At 51.2% G+C, this 17,202-nt stretch overlaps 2 protein-coding genes across 3 annotated transcripts; one reads left to right on the top strand and one right to left on the bottom strand.

Annotated features, from left to right (window-relative positions):
- The first annotated feature begins 11 nt into the window (after positions 1-11).
- Positions 12-10,991, top strand: CUEDC2 (CUE domain containing 2). Of its 2 annotated transcripts, none has more exons than XM_041461064.1 (10): positions 12-38; positions 754-881; positions 3,940-4,031; positions 4,854-4,997; positions 5,370-5,431; positions 6,866-6,999; positions 7,840-8,010; positions 8,341-8,402; positions 10,060-10,120; positions 10,478-10,991. In XM_041461064.1, the coding sequence occupies exons 3-10, from the start codon at positions 3,958-3,960 to the stop codon at positions 10,622-10,624; spliced, it is 855 nt and encodes a 284-aa protein (XP_041316998.1). In that variant the 5' UTR covers positions 12-38; positions 754-881; positions 3,940-3,957; the 3' UTR covers positions 10,625-10,991. The 2 variants fall into 2 exon arrangements, with proteins under 2 accessions (XP_041316998.1, XP_041316999.1); XM_041461065.1 differs by lacking the exon at positions 12-38 and adding an exon at positions 560-578.
- A 743-nt stretch (positions 10,992-11,734) lies between these two features.
- On the bottom strand, positions 11,735-14,992 carry FBXL15 (F-box and leucine rich repeat protein 15). The gene is made up of 4 exons (XM_041461063.1): positions 14,923-14,992; positions 13,854-14,104; positions 12,607-13,109; positions 11,735-12,244 (listed from the first exon to the last, which is right to left on the bottom strand). The coding sequence occupies exons 2-4, from the start codon at positions 14,034-14,036 to the stop codon at positions 12,055-12,057; spliced, it is 876 nt and encodes a 291-aa protein (XP_041316997.1). The 5' UTR covers positions 14,037-14,104; positions 14,923-14,992; the 3' UTR covers positions 11,735-12,054.
- Positions 14,993-17,202: the final 2,210 nt, after the last annotated feature.

The raw sequence follows: 17,202 nt of genomic DNA on the forward strand, positions 1-17,202 counted from the left end.
ATGCTTTTAAAGCGCGGCGGGGGCGCGCGGGCGATCAGGTGACCGCTAACCCCCGGCGGCGCGCGCCCGTTATCGCCCCGCCTGCGGGGACACGGAGCACGGGATATGGGATATGGGACACGGGACTGGGGACACGGGACAGCGCCGGGGAGCCCGGGAGCGGGGCTCTCCTCCGGGGTCCGCAGCGCGGGGGCGGGAGACGGGCCCGGCGGCCGGGCAGGGTAACGCGCAGCCTGTGCGGTGCGGGCGGCGGGCGGGGGCACCCGGGCCGTGCACCGCCTGTGCGGCTCTCGGCGGCCTCGCTGCCAGCCCCGCCGGGAATGGTGGCCGCCGGCGGCGGGAGCAGCCCGAGCGCGCTGAAAGGCCAGCCGGGGCTCCGGCCGGGCACCTGCGCGGCGGAACACCGGGGCTCGCTCTCCGGCCCGTCTCCGGACACAGCTGCTGCTTGGCCACGGCGGCGCGGCCACCAGTGCTTTTGGAGTATGTTGGTGATGTGCAGGCACCACTGCTGGCCTTGCTTCATGAACTGCGGATGTTGAAAAACATCGCGACACGGCGGTGCATGTGGAGGGTGACAGGTACACTGTTCTCACAGCCACGTTATCCTTTCACAAAGGACATTTTATTCCAAAGAATGAAGCTGTACCCTCTGCGTTAGGGGAAATGGTCACAAGTGATACAAAGCATAAAGACACCAGTAAAGATTTTCTTTTGCTCCTGCTTCAGCTAATTCAGTTTTCCTTTCCCATAAAGGGGTTCCCTCATTCATGGCTTGAGCCTGGCAGCCATAGGGTGGACTGTCACCTCCTCTGCAGGCACTGAAGTGACTTCACAAACTGGCTGTGAGCTGAAGACCTCGCACAGGTGACACGTCTGCTCCGGTAAGGGCCCTGTGTCAGTAGAGTATCCAAGTGCAGCTTTCCAGTGTCGATCTAGAGGGGAGGGCAGAGCCTGACCACTGGCATTATTATATTCTTTAACTGTAGGTTACTGGGAGTAAGCTATAAATAGAAGTCTTGTATTAAATATAGAGCATTAAGCAGTTAATTGTGTTAACACTCACAGTGACCTCAGCCTGCTTTCCCATAGCAGCCACTAGTGTGAAAGCACTTTCAGGGACTTCTTTAGCAAGAAAAACAAAAAAATAGAAGCACTGAAATTGTCTGTAAACTGTCATTTAGCCTGGAAAGTTTTTTTTTAAGCCAGCAAAGTTTGAGTTAAATAGTTCAGTGGAGTATAGCCACAGCTCATTCTCCATCCTGCACGTCTTTTGAGAAGTTCCCTCTGAGCCTGTGTGTCACAGGCTGCACTGAGAGGGCCTTATATCCCAGAGAAATGCACTTCCCCAAGCACAGACACACCAAGCAGCATAAGACATGCTCTGTGCTTTTTCAGAAAAAAAATTCAGACAGAGCTCAGTGAACCATCCCTGTTCCATTATTCACTCACTGACACTTGAGCTAAATGAACCTTCTCAGATCAGATTTACATAAACTTGCTCTAACCTGTTCTGAGAAACATCCAAGGATACAACACCCACCTCCTTCCACTTGCAGAAACCTCTAGTCATCGGTGGGCAAATTTATGATCCCATAAAAGTTGATATACAATTCCTTAGTTCAGAAACATTCTTCTAAATTGCTCATCTGTCTTAGTAAAAAGTCCAAGGCTCACAGTCATTCCCATTCCATCACATTGACTATTTGAGAATGATTACTGAAGTTGGAGTTGAAAGAGCCTTCCAAAACAATCTAGCTGTATGCAAACAGTTCAGTTCCTTGCCCCCTTTTTGTTTTTGTTGGTTTTTGTTTTTTTTTTTTTTTTGAGGAAGACAGATTCATACCAACTTTTCTTCAATATAACATAAGTACCTATTTCATACACCACAAGAGCAATGGTACTTTTAGAGGGATATTATTTATACATTTGTTTTACAAAAAGCCCCACCAAGCCAACAAAATAAATTTGACATTAACGTGCTGGGAAGGAATACAAGGGGTTGGAGATTGTTGAGATTGCTAGGTTCTCAGGACTGACAGTAGGGTGGGAAACTGGCCAGAGTATCTAATACAGAAAATGAACAATTTTCACATCCACAAATTGAGAACTGATACCACTTTCCTCTGTCTGAGGTGAGGAAATACATATGCCGTGTGATGTTATGTGATTCAAATAAGCACTCCTGGCATCTCAAACTAAGCCTGTCTTAATGAGATGACATACAGTGCTCTGCTGCAAAAAAACCCCAGTGTTTAAAGACTGGGGTTTGTCAGAAAAGTGACAGGGATTTCCAGGAGCTGAAGGTCTCTTGTTCTGACAGTGCAAAACTGTAAGGCTGTAGCTGTGAGCAGAGCAATCGGAGTATCATTTCATCATATGCTTTTAAAAATAGATTCTGTACAACATGTTACACAGAACCCATCTTGCAACAAGAAATGCAGAAGGACTTTCACAGATTTGTTTGAATCAGTGACAACTATTGAAGTGATCTTAAAACCCACATTGCAATTATGACTGGAAGTTTAGAAGTATGGTAACATCTTTTCAGGAAAACCGAGCTCTCGGGAGAGTGATTTCTCCTGCCTTTGGGTTGTAGATCATTTTGTGCATTGTAAATCACTCCCACACAAAACTGAGCACATAGGATAAGCTCTCCTAGTGAATCTCCCCCTTAACTATTGCAGGTCATCACTAGAAGAAGTGTAGCATTTGAAGGTTTAATGCAGAAGGAGTTTTGATGTCCCAAGTTACATAATTCTAAACTTGGCTGAGTGTCATAGGGTGGTTTTGTTTATATTCTGCTAACTCTGGAAGACTCATCTAGGGAAATGCCAAACCTTTCTGATTCCCATGGGACACCAGAATTGTCTGTTAGTAAGCTGTATGACTGTTCCATGAGTTCTGTGTCCAACAGGCCTGGTCAGCTCCTAGTGTGGTTGAAATGAGAGAGCTGCACTGATGGGAGCATGATGACCCTTGGAACCTCTCTGGCCAATGACCATATCAGTTTCTCTAAATGCAAGGCTGGTTTCCTTCCTGGGAAGAACTTGGTGCTTCTACCAGGAATTTGTCCACCCAGCAACTCTGTAGACCCCAAGGGGAAGGAATGGTTAAGAAACAGCTTTTTTTCCACCCTGTTCAGTCCAGGCTCAGTACTTATAGGCAAAGCAGGGCTGTGGGCAGCCCCTTTTTCTGCCACTGCTTCTGTAGGAGCTCAGTGATTCTTAGAACTCCCCTGAGTTTTGGGTTATCAAGTGCCCCTTGTTGCAGCTGCATCAGCTCCAGAATGGCTCATTTACCAAGCACAACAACAGGCTCCTGTTTGGGCAGGATTCCACTGGCAGTCCATGCCTGACCTGGAGACCTTTGATATTTTGGCTGGCAGACTACTTGTCTGTGCCCTGCTTGGTATTTCCCTGTAAAATATACTCTAGGATGTCCTTTCTTTAGGAGACATTACCCTTCCTCCCACTCATTCCTGAGTCCAGTCCAAGCATCACTGCATATGCTCTTAGCTGGAAGGTCCACCCCTTTCTGCAGTGAGTGTACAAGCCCACTCCATTTTTTCCTCACTGGACAGCACAGTCTTCCAGCTCAGAAGGGGTCCCTGGTTCCTGCAGCTGGACACATCTGCATTTCCAGCTTTGCTTCCCAGAGGGGACTTTTTAAATGTACGGTACAGCTGCATACTGACAGCATCAACACAGTCAGGAGGGGCCCAAGATATTGGGCTCTTTTTTCAAGTGGATCCTCATATTGCAGCTTTTTATGGATATCTTTTCCTGCTGTTACCCAGAGATGACAAGACATTGGAGAAGTTTGTGAATTGCTCTCATGGGAAGAGCACACTTGCCTATACCATAACTGCATTTTGATCTTGTTATTTTGATTTTACTAAAATTACATGGGCGTTTTCTTTTTCCTTCTCTTTTTTTAAAGGAAAAGGCTTGGAGAGACATGGAGATTGAAAGAATCATTCAAGACACACTGACACGCTTCATCCAGTCCCACATCCCTGCAGCAGATCTCAGGTATGTTGAGATAGGCAGTTCCAGTATCATTGCTCCTGCACTGTTCCTCTGTGCATTATACTGAATTCTGTAGTTTTCCTGTACTTTGTGTTGCTCTCTTTTAAGTCAGATCCAGGATGTAGGTAATTTGCATAGACTGTGATGGGAATGCTGGAACAACTATAGTTTAGCATTGCAATCTAGCAATGTCATTTCTTTGATGACCAAGATGATTAATTTCCTGTCCAGTAATACCCATTAGGATATGGGATTTCCTTCATTCCATAGCACTCCCACATGGCTTTCTGAGCAGGATCATCTGTGTCAGGCCTCTCCCTATTTTGAGCTCTGCCTGCATGCAGAGATACAGCCACCTTGAGGCTGGAACACAGCAGCGAGTTTTACAGCTGGTGGCAGCAGTGACACAAGTGTGGAGAGCAGCAAGCAGACAACACTCCATAGAAAGTGTAACTTAACAGAATATGATGTCCTCACCTGAAATACCAGTCAATATAGACCAGCCAAAGTCTTAAACATCTGGAATATTTTGGTTAGCTCAGCTGAAGCACCCACAGAAGCACAGCCTCTGGAACACACGCTGGGACTTTCATTCAGTGCTGCCCAGGAAGTAGGACCATATGCACTATTTATCTATTCATGCTTCCCTCTCAACCACTGACCACCTGCTACTTGGCCTTAGGGGTGATATCTCCTCATGACATACAGTCACGTAGGTCCTGCTGCTGCTGTATTAGAAAGACATGAGGTTAGGCAGAATGGGGATGGAGAGAAAGGAAAAAATGGGCCTGTTGACCCTGCTGTCTGTGTTCTCTTTGTCTCCAGTGGGATGGATGATGTTTTCTTCTCTTATATCACGGGTGTCCTGGAAGAGCTGGGCTCACCAGAGTCCTCTGAAGAGACTTTTGACATGGACACCTTTGTGGAAATGATGGAGGCATATATCCCTGGTTTTGCAGAAATCCACAGGTATGTGATTGTTACTGGTTTCTACGTGCATGCCATGCACCAGAGGCCTGACCCCAAGACCCCCAGTACTACAGATTCTTTTGTTATACCCAGTTATATATATATATACAATGTATTAGTACTAATATAATTTATATTTATATATATAAAATGTATTAGTACTAAACGTAAGCAATCATGATAAGTCACTCTTTGCCTGAATACACAGATGGTAATCCTAATACAGCTTGCAAGTAGGTCCGTGGTCATCTGAAATACCAGTTGATTTTACTAGGCTTCCCATCAAGCCTTGTCTTTCTATAAAATGGCAGCCAAGTATGATAGGCTAGTGGTTTTATTTCTCATGCTTATTATACAGCTTCTCTCTTGCAGTGGGGATGTTTGTGAAATGATGTTCTCCCTCTCAGAAAGGCTTGGTGAAGCTCGCAACAAAGGTGAGTTATGCAAACAATGTCAACACAAGAAGATCTGTACATGTTTTTAGTCTTAATATTTGGAGTTGAACAATGTCACAGAAAAAGTACGAACTTGTTTGCCATAGTTAGGAACTCATAAGGTAGCCCAAATTGATTGACAGGTTTGGGGGTTTTTTCCCAACATTCAGTCAGGTTTTTCACATCAACAAATGGGAGATGGGAGGTTAGAGTCATATGGAATACTGTTCAAGATATACTGAAGTGAAAAACACTTGATCAATCCTCCAAAAACCCCTATTGAGATCAAAGCCAGAGTAATAAGAAAGAAATTGCCAATTCAGGGCTGCTTGTTGAAATTCTGCTGTAAGTTAATTCTGAAAGAGGATTTCTGCCTGCCTCTGGTAGCCATCTGCCTAAGTGGCACTACCACTGGGCAGCCTTTATCAGGTGCATCATCAAATAGGGTATCCAGCTGAATATATGTATCACATCTAACTTTGAGCATCCTCAAAGCTCACTTCCTGTTCATCCATGAACCCTGGCACAGATACAAAATCAGTGATGTGCTCTGACCTGCACTATGCAGGACTGCAGAAGACTATGCTGTGACAATGGCCCTTTCTAACCTCAGCATTCACAGGCCAGCTGGATTGCTATATCAATTAACTCCATGGGTACTTTCCACTAAAGAACAGACAGGTTGGAGTGCCTGGATATCAAACCTTTCAGGACATAACCAGTCTTGAGTTTTGCTGGTCTAGCAGCATCACTGCTGTCTTGCCAGAAGGCTACACAATGTAGAATATACAGTCCTGTCTTTTATCTTACTTGCTGCTTTCTTGAACTTGACAAAGTCTTCTGTTCTGCTGCCCTGCATCCTACCCTTTGAGGATCCTGATGTAGCCAGAGTGTGGAAGGAAAGCACCATTCCAGTCTTAGGACAGAACAAAAGTGAAATGGTTCTTCCTACAGTAGGAAAAAGAGCCTGTAAAAAAAGAGATGCATCAGAGTAACCTGATCACAGGATATGCTGGCTTGCATGCAGCTTGGGGACTTCCACAGTGTATTCCCAAGTTTAAAATCACTACACCTTAGTTTAAAGAGCAAATACCAGGGAATTCTTAGAAATGGAAGTATCGACAACTGAAGCACTAGCAGATTGAGAACTGAAAAGTGTAATTGAATTTGCAAGCAGCCCATGCCCTTTACAGCCTGGAAATGCAGAACTCAGGCACTCCAGCACATGCTAGCACTGGCTTCCTGCAGATCAGTGGGAGCAGAGCTGCGGCTATCCCTACTGAGGGCAGGAGAAAAAGTAGTGCTTCCAAGTCTTGTCACTTAAGAAGATATTTGCTTTGGCACACAATGCACTAGCAGTCTAATGCCAACAGAAAGCACAGAGCTCTAGCCTTAGTGGGACTGTTCCTCAGGAGATATCACTGTGTCTTTAAGAAAAACTTGGCCAAAAGGCTGTGGAAAGCAGGAGTGAAGCGCCCTCTGAAGATCTCACCAAGAGCCAGGAGGCTGGAGCTGGAGCCTGCAACGGGGAAAGACTGTGCACTCTAACAGACGGAGCCGGGGCCCAGGTATGAGTACCCCGCAGAGGAGCAGGAACAATGGGGACAGTCACAGCACTAGGCTACCAGCACCACCTGAGGGCATTTTCCAGCTTTGGAAGGAACCACAGCATAGGCTGTGACACAGCATCCCTTGTGTCCATGATCTTCTCCATTGTATGGCCTCAGCAAGACTGTCAGAAAATTTTGTGCTGACAGACTGTGAGCCAATGCTCTGGCTCATCCTTTTCCGTGGCTGGAAAGGGTGAGCAAGAGCAATGGCTGAGAGAGCATGTCCCAGTGCTTCCAGAGATCCCACAGCAGCTACAGGTACTGCAGTACCTTCTACATCAACCCCACCTTCCTCCCCCACACCCTGCTTGCTGTTTCTCCAGTACTGATCTATTCCTGCTCTGCAGTACAAGCATTCTGTGTCCACAGCATTCTAATAAATGCTGCTATGGTGATTCCTTCTGATGTAGCATCAGGTCAGTGTTTAGCAGGCCCTTTCCTTTCTAATCAAAGTACATATAACTTCACAAGGTGGGCAGGAGTCAGGCATTCATACCACAGGGTCCAGGAAGTCACTCTGAAGCATGGCCACACAAGATAAGTCAGGTTACAGAAGCCCTGCTTCAAAGCAAGGTGAAATACAGTGGGAGGAGATTAAAGGAGAGTAAGAGGAGTTAGTCTTTCCAAAGATACAGTCCCCTGTTAGCTTCAGGAATCAGATTTAGTAATGATGGTAAGGAGAGAGAGCTTTCAGCAAAGGGCAAGCTGAATTTCCTGACCATGAAAAACCAGAGGCCCTTTCCAGTAGCCCTCTCCTCACTGCATCCCCAACTTACCTCTGTCTCTTTCTCCAACTAGGAAGGTGCTGACTTGAAGGATGGGGTGGAGCTGCTACTGGAGATGTTCCCAGCCTGTACCGTGAGCCAGGCAGAGAAGGCTCTTGCCATGTCCTTGGGGAACTTGGAAGAGGCAGTGCAGTTAATTGTGGAGGAGAAGGTGGAAATTGGCCCAGCAGGTGCGAGTGTGAAGGTACTGTACTCCGACCAGGGTGGCAGTGGGCCAAGGAGCAAGGCAGAGCTCAGGGACATACAGGTGCCACAGCTGTGTGCTACAAGCAGAAATTTTGACTGCAGAAACTTTATGCAGGATAAGCCAGGAGGATCATGCAGAGCGACAGCTCCTCTCCCTCCCCTGGCTCTCTTAGTATAGGCTGTGCCCACAACCAAGCCAGGACCCCAGTGGAGCTGTGGCTGGCACCCCTTCCCCCTGGAGTGCTCTACCAGCAGCTGGGTTCACTGAGCTAGCAAGTAAGCTGTATGCCCTGTTGTGCTATTCACACACCAACTTGTGTCCTCCCAGGAACTGACACGGCCTCGCAGAGCGCCCAACCATGAGGAACTAAAACAGGTCATCCTACAGAAGTAAGTACCCAGCAGCAGAGAACCCCTTGTTTTGCTCCAAATCAATGAAGAGGTAGCAGTTTGGGGAACAGTGTGGTCTATAAAGAACTAAGGGTAGGTATTGGCTGAACATATCTAAGCACAAATACAATCATCAGCTGGGAAGAAAAAAAAAATTAAAAAACCAACCAAACACATACACAAAAAAACCCAAACAAACAACCCACAAAACCTAAACAGCAGAACAGGTTTGGTTTCTTTTAGAGCTCTGGCACAGAAACACGTGACCTGTACCATCTGGGTCACAGCACCGGCTGCGTGCAAGGTTTCAGCCACCTATAGAAACAGTGTAAGTCACAGTGCTGTTAGCTGAGGTCCTGGTTAAAGGTTCAAGGCACAAACATCATGCTGCAGCTCCGGTAACAAACACATGATGACCTGTAGAACTACAGTAACTCATTCGTACCTCCATTCTTGGAGACAGTCCAAACAAGGTTAAAGATACCTTCAAGAGACTGCCTGTACAACAGCACTGGGAAGATTAAATCTCAGTCGCTGAAGGTGTGAATTCAATGCATTTAAAGAAACCTCTCTGAAGTCCTCCTATAGATTTCTTGGGAATGAAAGTAGTTTTAGATTAGTTTACCTACATTCATTTCTAAAAGCATTTAATTCTCAATGGGAGAACCCACATTGTGGTTTCATCTATCTCCTTTAAGATCTCATCTTTCATGAGTATCGTCATGGAGGCATGCAGCTTCCACATGTCTATCCAGCCACATCTTTCCCACTCTACATTCTCCCCAGGGATAGAATAAACAGTCAATGGGCTAGGAAAGATAAAGCAAGGCAGAAGAGCATCCAGGCAGAAGTTGTAATCCCTGTCCTTGCCCATCTCCTGTGCAGGCTCATTTCAGAGTGACAGGCAAGGGAACAAAAAACCACCAGCTTCTTGTTATGTTTCTGAGAACTTCGCTTTAATGACATTTTGGCAACATCCTGTACTTTAAACATCACTCAGGCACAGGTACAGAAAGCAGATCGCCATAGCTGAAGATACACAAGAGTAACTATACTAACTACTGAGGGAGAAGTCATGGTCACCTGTGCTAAACCAGCACCAAAATCTCAGAGTAGCAACTCAGCAGTACAGCAAGCAAATGCTTGGACCCTGATGTTTCAGTTACATGGGAAATGAGGTGATGCTTTTATCAAGTTGCTTCCAGCACAGACCTGTTTCACAGTCAAGTAGTAGGAGGAGTGTGAAAGGAACACCATCATTCAGGGCAAAAGCAGACAGATTGGTCCTGTAATCTCACCTGTGTCTCATTTGGATGCCATCACTTGGACTGAGAAGGAACAAAGCTGCCCCGATGGCAGAACACACCAGACCTCAGTACCTCTCTCAGTTCTGCAGTGGCTGTCAGCATTCTCGACCACCTGAGTTTTCAATACCTTTCACATACAGCTAAGGATGCTACTCCAGCAGAATCCCGCTAGATTCTCACCAGAAGGGTGACATACTTGTTGCCCATTTCACCCAGAGGGGAACATCAAGTTTTCCTAGCTGCAATCTAGGCAAGTAGGACATAAACCAGCCAGGGGGAAGGGACATAGGCTGTGAGTAGCCCCTGGCAATGTATGTTACAGTGTTCACTGAATACTTCTTGTGTTTCAGATACATGATGGTGGATAGCGCAGATGATCAGAAAACACATCGGCCAGCTCCACCCAAAGAGGTAAGCAGGCCCAGCTCACCAGCAGTTTGAATGTCCCAAGGTTCAAAATAAAACCAGGCTGCAAGTCCAAAACAACAACAGGGCAGGTCCATTCATAGAACCTGTCAGTCAAAGAGGGAAGATGAGCTCAGCTAAGGTACTGCAGGAAATGTCACTTCTTACCTTTCCTGACTACCATGGCTCTTGCTCCCTCCCATCAGACAGCATCCTTCCCAGTTTTGGCCAAGATTCCCAACACAGACAGTGGTAAAGCAGCCCACCCACCTCCCATAGTGCAGGTCTGCTTTTGCTTGTGTGCTCCATATCTCTAGCAGTGTGGCTGTCCATCCACTTGGTGTTCATATCTTTCCTCTCCAGGCTCCCAAGAAGTTGATCCGCTATATTGATAACCAGGTGGTGAGCACAAAAGGAGAGAGGTACAAAGACATAAAGAAGCCTGAGAGTGAGGAGATGAAGAGAACCTACATCAGCCTAAAACCAGCCAGGAAGTATAAGTTCCACTGACAGCCAAGTCCTCCTGCTCTTCAGCCTTCCACCTCACTGCCAGGCATGGCAGGATGGATGTGTGGTGCTAGGAATGAGGTGACTCCACCTGCCACTAACTTGAACTAACCTGGAAGCCAGGACACTGCTTTCAGCTTCCTCAACTAACCTGGCTGAGGAGACTTCTCTCCTTGTGTAGCTATCCCTCTGCCCCCAGGGGCACACCACAGTGGCTCTCCAGGACCTGGGCATTCTCTGCTATTCCTTGCATGGGACATTTTTAGATCTGAGATGTGGCATGTGCTTTTACAGCAATCTTTTTAACAAGTCTTTGTGCACTGTTGCTTTGAGTGCCAGTATTAATAAAGATGATGTGAGTTGGTGTGTAGTTCAGCCAGAGCTTGCACATGCTTTAAAACACTGCCTCTAAAGACAGGAGCAGTGTCATCCTCTCTTCCTCTAATTACTCTCTTCATCACGTTCTCAAGATGCAGCTGCTGTTTGATTAATTGCCTAGCGAATAAAAGGGCTTAGGCTCAACTCCAGAACTAGGCTCCCCCTGCCAACACAATCTGCAGCTCTCTCCATAAACTCCAGCTGATAGCAGAGTCAGTGCTCCTGCCATTTCTCACCTCTGTTAAGAGCCAAAGCTCAGCCACACAACAGGGAGCAAATACAGTAGCAGGCCTGGGCACTACTAAAATATTAAGTCAGATGCTGGAAGAAACAAATGACAATGACCAATTGCTTTCAGTGACAGCACAGCTAGGTTTGGCATTTTTCTGTCAGTCAAACTGCCATTTGGAGCATGTTCCCCCTGAAAACAACTCTCACCTTGTTCCAGCCTAAACCAGCACGCTAGGCCTGGGCAGACACCCTGCCTGTACTGGGGCCATGCTAGTCCTTTGGTGCCAGGCTAGCCAGTGGCTGTGGGCTGGAGCTGGGCTCACTGCCCTCCTCCCAGAGCCCAGAGGGGCCTGCCCTCTCCCAAGAGGAGGACTGGTAGCCATTCTTTCTGCTCCAGCTGGTCTGGTTTGTTCCACAGCTCTGCTGGCATGCCCTGCACACCCACCCCAGGGAACAGTCCTCATTAAACACTCCCCTGCTTTCTGGACAGCTGCCGCTTAAAGATTTAAAATACAGCAAATAATAAGACCTATCTATTAGCTGGCCTGACCAAGCACCTGTTCAGCACCATGGTGTTCCTGCAAATCACTCGCTCTTTTCACACCACTGCAGAGGGAGTTACTTGCCCCAGAGGCACCAATGAAGTCCACTTATGAACACTCAGTGGCTGCTACACAGCCCCAGAGGAAAGAGTGAGCCCCGCTCAGGCCAGCCTCACCAATGGGACTGACCTCTCCCTCTGCACGTCTCTACAGCAGCCAGTTCCGGCATCCTTCTGGGATCCCAGCATTGTGTCAGTCCCCCCCTCCCCAGCAGCAGCAGTTCTAGATCTGAAGGTTGATGAAGGGGGCGAAGCCAACCACATCCTGCAGCAGAACGAGAGCCCTCTGCAGCGGAGGCTCCACATCCAGCTCCACCCCACGGCTTCGGAGGATGCTCAAGCTGGACTCAGCCACGTTGTGGCAATGCTTGACCTTCAGCGAGCGCAACTTGGGACAGTACTCAGCCAGGACCCTGCCAAGAAAGACAGCATATGCAAGTTGCAAGTCAGGACTCCTAAGTGCACTACTCACACTCCTCTTTACTCCCAGCAGCCTCATGACTGTGCCACACATGCACCATCCTTTGGGGACAGCACCATGGTGGTATGAGATAAAGTCAAGGGACATCTGGATCCTGTAACTATCCTCCATGATATGCTGGGAAATTTGCTGTCAATAGCACACAGTGCTTTCCCTGAAGGGCCTGCTAGTGGCTTCTCTCCCAGACTAAGCTCTCATTGCTTTCAGCGTGAAGAAATATGACTTTCCTCTCTGGTTCTCTTCCTCTCCCCATCCCAGACCATCCCCACCCTGGCCCTCCACATTGCTCAGTACCTGATGGAGTCATTCTTGACTCGTAAACACCCCGTGAGGTCCAAGTGCTCCAGCTCTGGGCAGCACTTGGCAGTCTCCTCAACTGCCACGTCGCCCACGTTGGCATTGACAGCCAGTGACAGAGACTTGAGCCTGTTGCACTTCTGCACCAGGTAGCAGATGGCCTCGTCCTTCAGCTGGCGACAGGCCGTCAGGTCCACAGCCTCCAGCGCCTTGCAGTGGTCAGCCAGGCTGCGCAGGGACAGGCTGTCCACCCACTCACAGTGAGCCAGGGAGAGCTGGCGCAGGTTGGGGCAGCTCAGCGAGATGGCCACCAGCGCGTGGCGGCTGAGCTGGGCGCAGCCCTTCAGCTGGATCTGGTGCAGGTGGCGGTTCTGCCCGATGACCGGGAGCAGCTCCTGGTCCGTCAGCCAGTCGGAGCAGTTCTGGAGTGCCAGCTGCTGCAGAACTTCGTTGTCCTTCAACAGGTTAACAAAAGCGGCTCGAGGGATGGCAGGTGCAATCTGCGTGGGGAACCCAGGAAGAATGAGGCATCCCCCCAGGGCTTCAGGTAAGTCTGGTCCTCACCAAATACTCCCTCGCCTCCTCTCTTCTTCTGTGACAATAGTGACCAAAGCCATCCCCTGTCCTCATCCCAGGGCAAACCCTACCATCAGACTTTGGCTCATCTCATGCCAACGCTACTGCCACAAGCTAGATGATACTCTGGTTTCTCCATCCCACATTATCACTCCTGCAATATTATCCTCATTATGAGCTCCACACCTCTGCTCTCCGAAAATCTCTTTGCTAGACCACTCTATGTCCTCAAACAGCAGCTACTCCAGTCTTTCCCAGTCCCAGGCAGTGGCTCCCAGGAATAGTACAAACATTCCCTGAAGACCAAGCACAGAGTAATCTCCCATGACACCCAACCTACTGCACAACTTTTGTGAGGACATGCCACTCCAAAACGCCAAACTGCCAGCCAGTGCCCCATAATGGCCTGGGTGGAGTTTCCAGGCTTACTCCTCCCAGGGCCTCTTACTCAAGACACTGGCATTGCTGGGCCCTGAATCACTGCCTCTCCTCCCTAAGCCCATCTGTCCAGTTTGACACCTGAACAAGTGTACTTGTATTAACCCAAGCTTCTGAGCAGAAACTACACTCCTTGCCAAGGGTTTCTTCTCCCCACATAGATGCTCCCCTATTAGTTCCAAAGCAGTAGGACATCTGTGTCCTCCCCCAGCCTCAGAGCCATCTGATACCTGGCTTGAGTCAAAGCAGCGCATGTTGGCCAGGTACAACTGGATGAGAGACTGGAACGACTTGCTGACCCTCTGCAGGCTCAGGAGTTGCTGCAGTGGCAGATGACAGAGGATATGTGGAACCAAGATGTCTTCCCAGGGCAGGTCCAGGAGGCATCCCCTGGTCGGGGTCACACTCATCATCAGACACCAGAGAGCCAGGCTACTGCAGGAGCCAGGCAAGATCAGCTCACACCTACTGCCGGGTGCCTCTAGAAGGAACAGCCAGAAAGAAAGACTCAGACTCAGAGATGATTCCCACAATCAGCCCACAGGGAACAGCCCCTTGGCTAGCCATCAGCAGGGCACGTGCCTGCCACCTGCATCACCACCTCCCCAGCCTGGGACGTTCACTGCTCAGGCATCCGAGTCTACCTGCCCACAGTGCCCTGCAGGAGAGCTTGGGTGGGGCTTTCCATCAGCTGCTGAAGGAGGCCCTGTCCCTCAGCGAAGCAGCAAGAAGCTGCTGCAGCGTTACCGCACCATCGCACAGTAGCTGTGCCCAGCATCATGTCCGAGCATCGCTCTACCTGTCAGCCAGCATCCAGTGCCGGGCCACCCTGCAAGGGGGACAGACCAGGCACTTACTCCTTCCCGCGGGAGAAACAAGGCTCCGGGCTCCCCGCGGAGAGCCTCCCTCCGAGGAGCGGACGCCCAGCGTCCCTGCGAAGATGAGGCCCCGGGCCGCGAGGGGAAGGAGCGGAGGGGGGCCGGCAGCCCAAAGCCTCCGAGCGGCGGCTGGAGGCCGCGGTTACACCCGGCCCCAGCAGAGTCCGCACCTGGGCGTCCTCACCCGAGGCCATTCCTGCCTCGCCGTCCCAAGAGGCCTCGCTCGGCCCCAGAGTCGCCCCCGGGCTGCCCCGCCGCCGCTGCGGGGCGTCCGCCGGGACCAGGACACCGTCCCGCTGACCGCCGCAGCTCGCCGTGGTGAGGCGGCAGCCCAGCCTTGCTTTGCTTTGTTTTGCCTTGCACTGCACTGCCATGCCATGCCATGCCCTGCCTGCCCTGCCTTTCCCCAGTTCCCCGGTACCTGCGGCCCCGGCGGCGCTCCCCCGGCCGCTCCATCCGGCGCCGCACCCGCCCTGGACACCGGCGGCCGCCCGGGAGGGGCGCGCCCCCCGCCACGCCGCCTTCGGCCCCGCCCTCTGGCCGCGCCTTCGGCCCCGCCCCCTGGCCGCGCCCCGGCGGCGGAGCGCGCTACCGTGGGCGGCCCGGAGGCACCGGACCGCGGCGGGGCGTGCCGGGCGGGACAGCGGGCCTCGGTGGTCACAGGTCCCACTGGTGTCGCAGCGACTTCCGCAGGTTGCTCCCAGCGGCGCGGCGCGCACACCGGCTCTGGTGGCCCAGCTCACGGGGCGCACTCGCTCCCCCGCGCACAGCTCCTGTCCCGGTTCCTCATTTATCCCAGATCGCCAGTACACACCAGATCCCCATGGCCCCAGTCCCCCGGCGCACTCCGGTGGCTGTAGCCCAGCAGCTACCCCGGTTCCCCAGAGCACACCGCCTGTCCCAGTTCCTCGGTTATCCCGTTTCCCCAGCGCACGCGAGATCCCAGCGCACACCAGCCGCTTCAGTTCCCCACGGCCTCAATTCCCCGGCGCACGCCGGTAGCTTAGCCCCGCAGCTGCCTAGGTCCCCAGGCGCGCACCGGCTGCCGCCGTTCCCCACGGCCCGGGTTCCCGGGCTCACACCGGCTGTCCCCATTCCCCGGTCCCGGATCACTCCCCGGCCCCGGCGGGCGGTCGCGCATGCGCAGCGCGGCGCCGCTGTCCGTTCAGCACCACGCGGAGCCGGACCCGCTGCTGCCGGTGAGCGACGGCCCCGCCAGACCCTCCCAGCGACATGCCCGGCTCCGCGGCTCTCCCAGCGGGCTGTGCTGTCCTTGCCCGCCCGCAGCAGCGGACAGATCCCCGGGAAAGGCCAATCCCTGGAGCTCACATTTCTCATAACAGCCCCGACCGGCAGCCACTGCGCCCCGTTCCTCCGCCGGTACCGGGCTGTGCCTGCCCCAGGGCTGCCCGCGGGCCGCCGCTCCCAGCCCGCATCCGCCCACGCTGCCAACCGGCTCCTCGCGCTCCGCTCCCCCGCCGGTGCCCCACCTGCCTCGGCAGCCCCGGGCACAGGGCGGGGTCCCTGCCTTTGCCCGTAGCCCCCGCACACCGGCGGCCCGGACTCCTGCCCGCGCAGTTGCCATAACGACCCCGTAGAAACGGACGCTGCTCCTTCCTCCCCGCTGTCGGTTTGCGGAGCGGGCAGCGGTGGCACCCGGTCCGCGTCGGTGCGGCACTCGCACACCACACCTCCGAGCCGGCACAGGGGGTGTGACTCCATCCCTGTCTCGGGACTGAGACCTGCTGACTTGTGCAGAATAGCATCAAGCTACTCATTACTGAGGGCATAGAAACTTTAAAAAAATCCACCTGGCAAAAGAGCAGGGCCCACAGACAGTAAACAAATCCCAGACCCCTGGTCCCAAGTTTCCTGGAAAGCAATGATCTGTCTGTGCACCCTGCTCTGCTCAGTTCCTCAAAACATAGATGCTGGTTTATAGAAAGGTCTTCTTTCCTCTGGGGGAAACTACCCTCCCTGTCTGCCTCAGGACACTAGCACCTGGTCCTCAAGGATTCCAGTGGCTCTCTGAGTTAGCACTGTGCATTTCTCATTTAAAGGATAAGTGATGCAGGGTTTTAAATTTTCTGTTGTAGTTAAGAATGCCCTTGGCCATGTCCTGGGACAGCTCTTTCTTTCCCTGTGGTGGTAGCACTGTGTTCTTGACTTCCCGCTGTGAAGTGGAAAAGTGCCACCTGGCAGAGTCTCTTAATGTATAGAATCACTGGGCCTGAGGGCAGGAGTGGCAGAAGCTGGACTTGTGGCTGGGTAGGGCCAAGGTTAATAAGTGCTCCAAGGGCCTGAGAGCTCTTGGCCTGTGAGGGGTTTGGCCAGTTGGCTGGCTACAGCTATTGAGATGTATGTGTGAGGTACTAGGAATTATGGATACTTTCCAGCTGTGAAATGTTCATATTGTTCTGGGTTTTTGTCCACAGGTTGTTTGCAGATGCAGAAAGAGCACCAGAGACTGTTAGTGTATTGTAGAGGTGTGTGCTGAGACACCATCAGGATGTTCAGTGAACTCAACAACCTAGGTCTACACCAATGGTAAGGATCCCAAACCAGTACTGGTTTTGTGCTCTTGTCTATCAAGTTTTCCTGTATGCAGAGCAGTGGTGAAATGGCTGTACAGCACTGCAGTACAGGGCTTGGGGGTGTTGTCCGCTGTAGCTGTGCAGGGAAGGGATGGCTCAAAGCAGAC

This window comes from Pyrgilauda ruficollis, unplaced genomic scaffold (assembly GCF_017590135.1).
Source record: "Pyrgilauda ruficollis isolate IOZ18807 unplaced genomic scaffold, ASM1759013v1 scaffold15, whole genome shotgun sequence".
Lineage (NCBI taxonomy): Eukaryota > Metazoa > Chordata > Aves > Passeriformes > Passeridae > Pyrgilauda > Pyrgilauda ruficollis.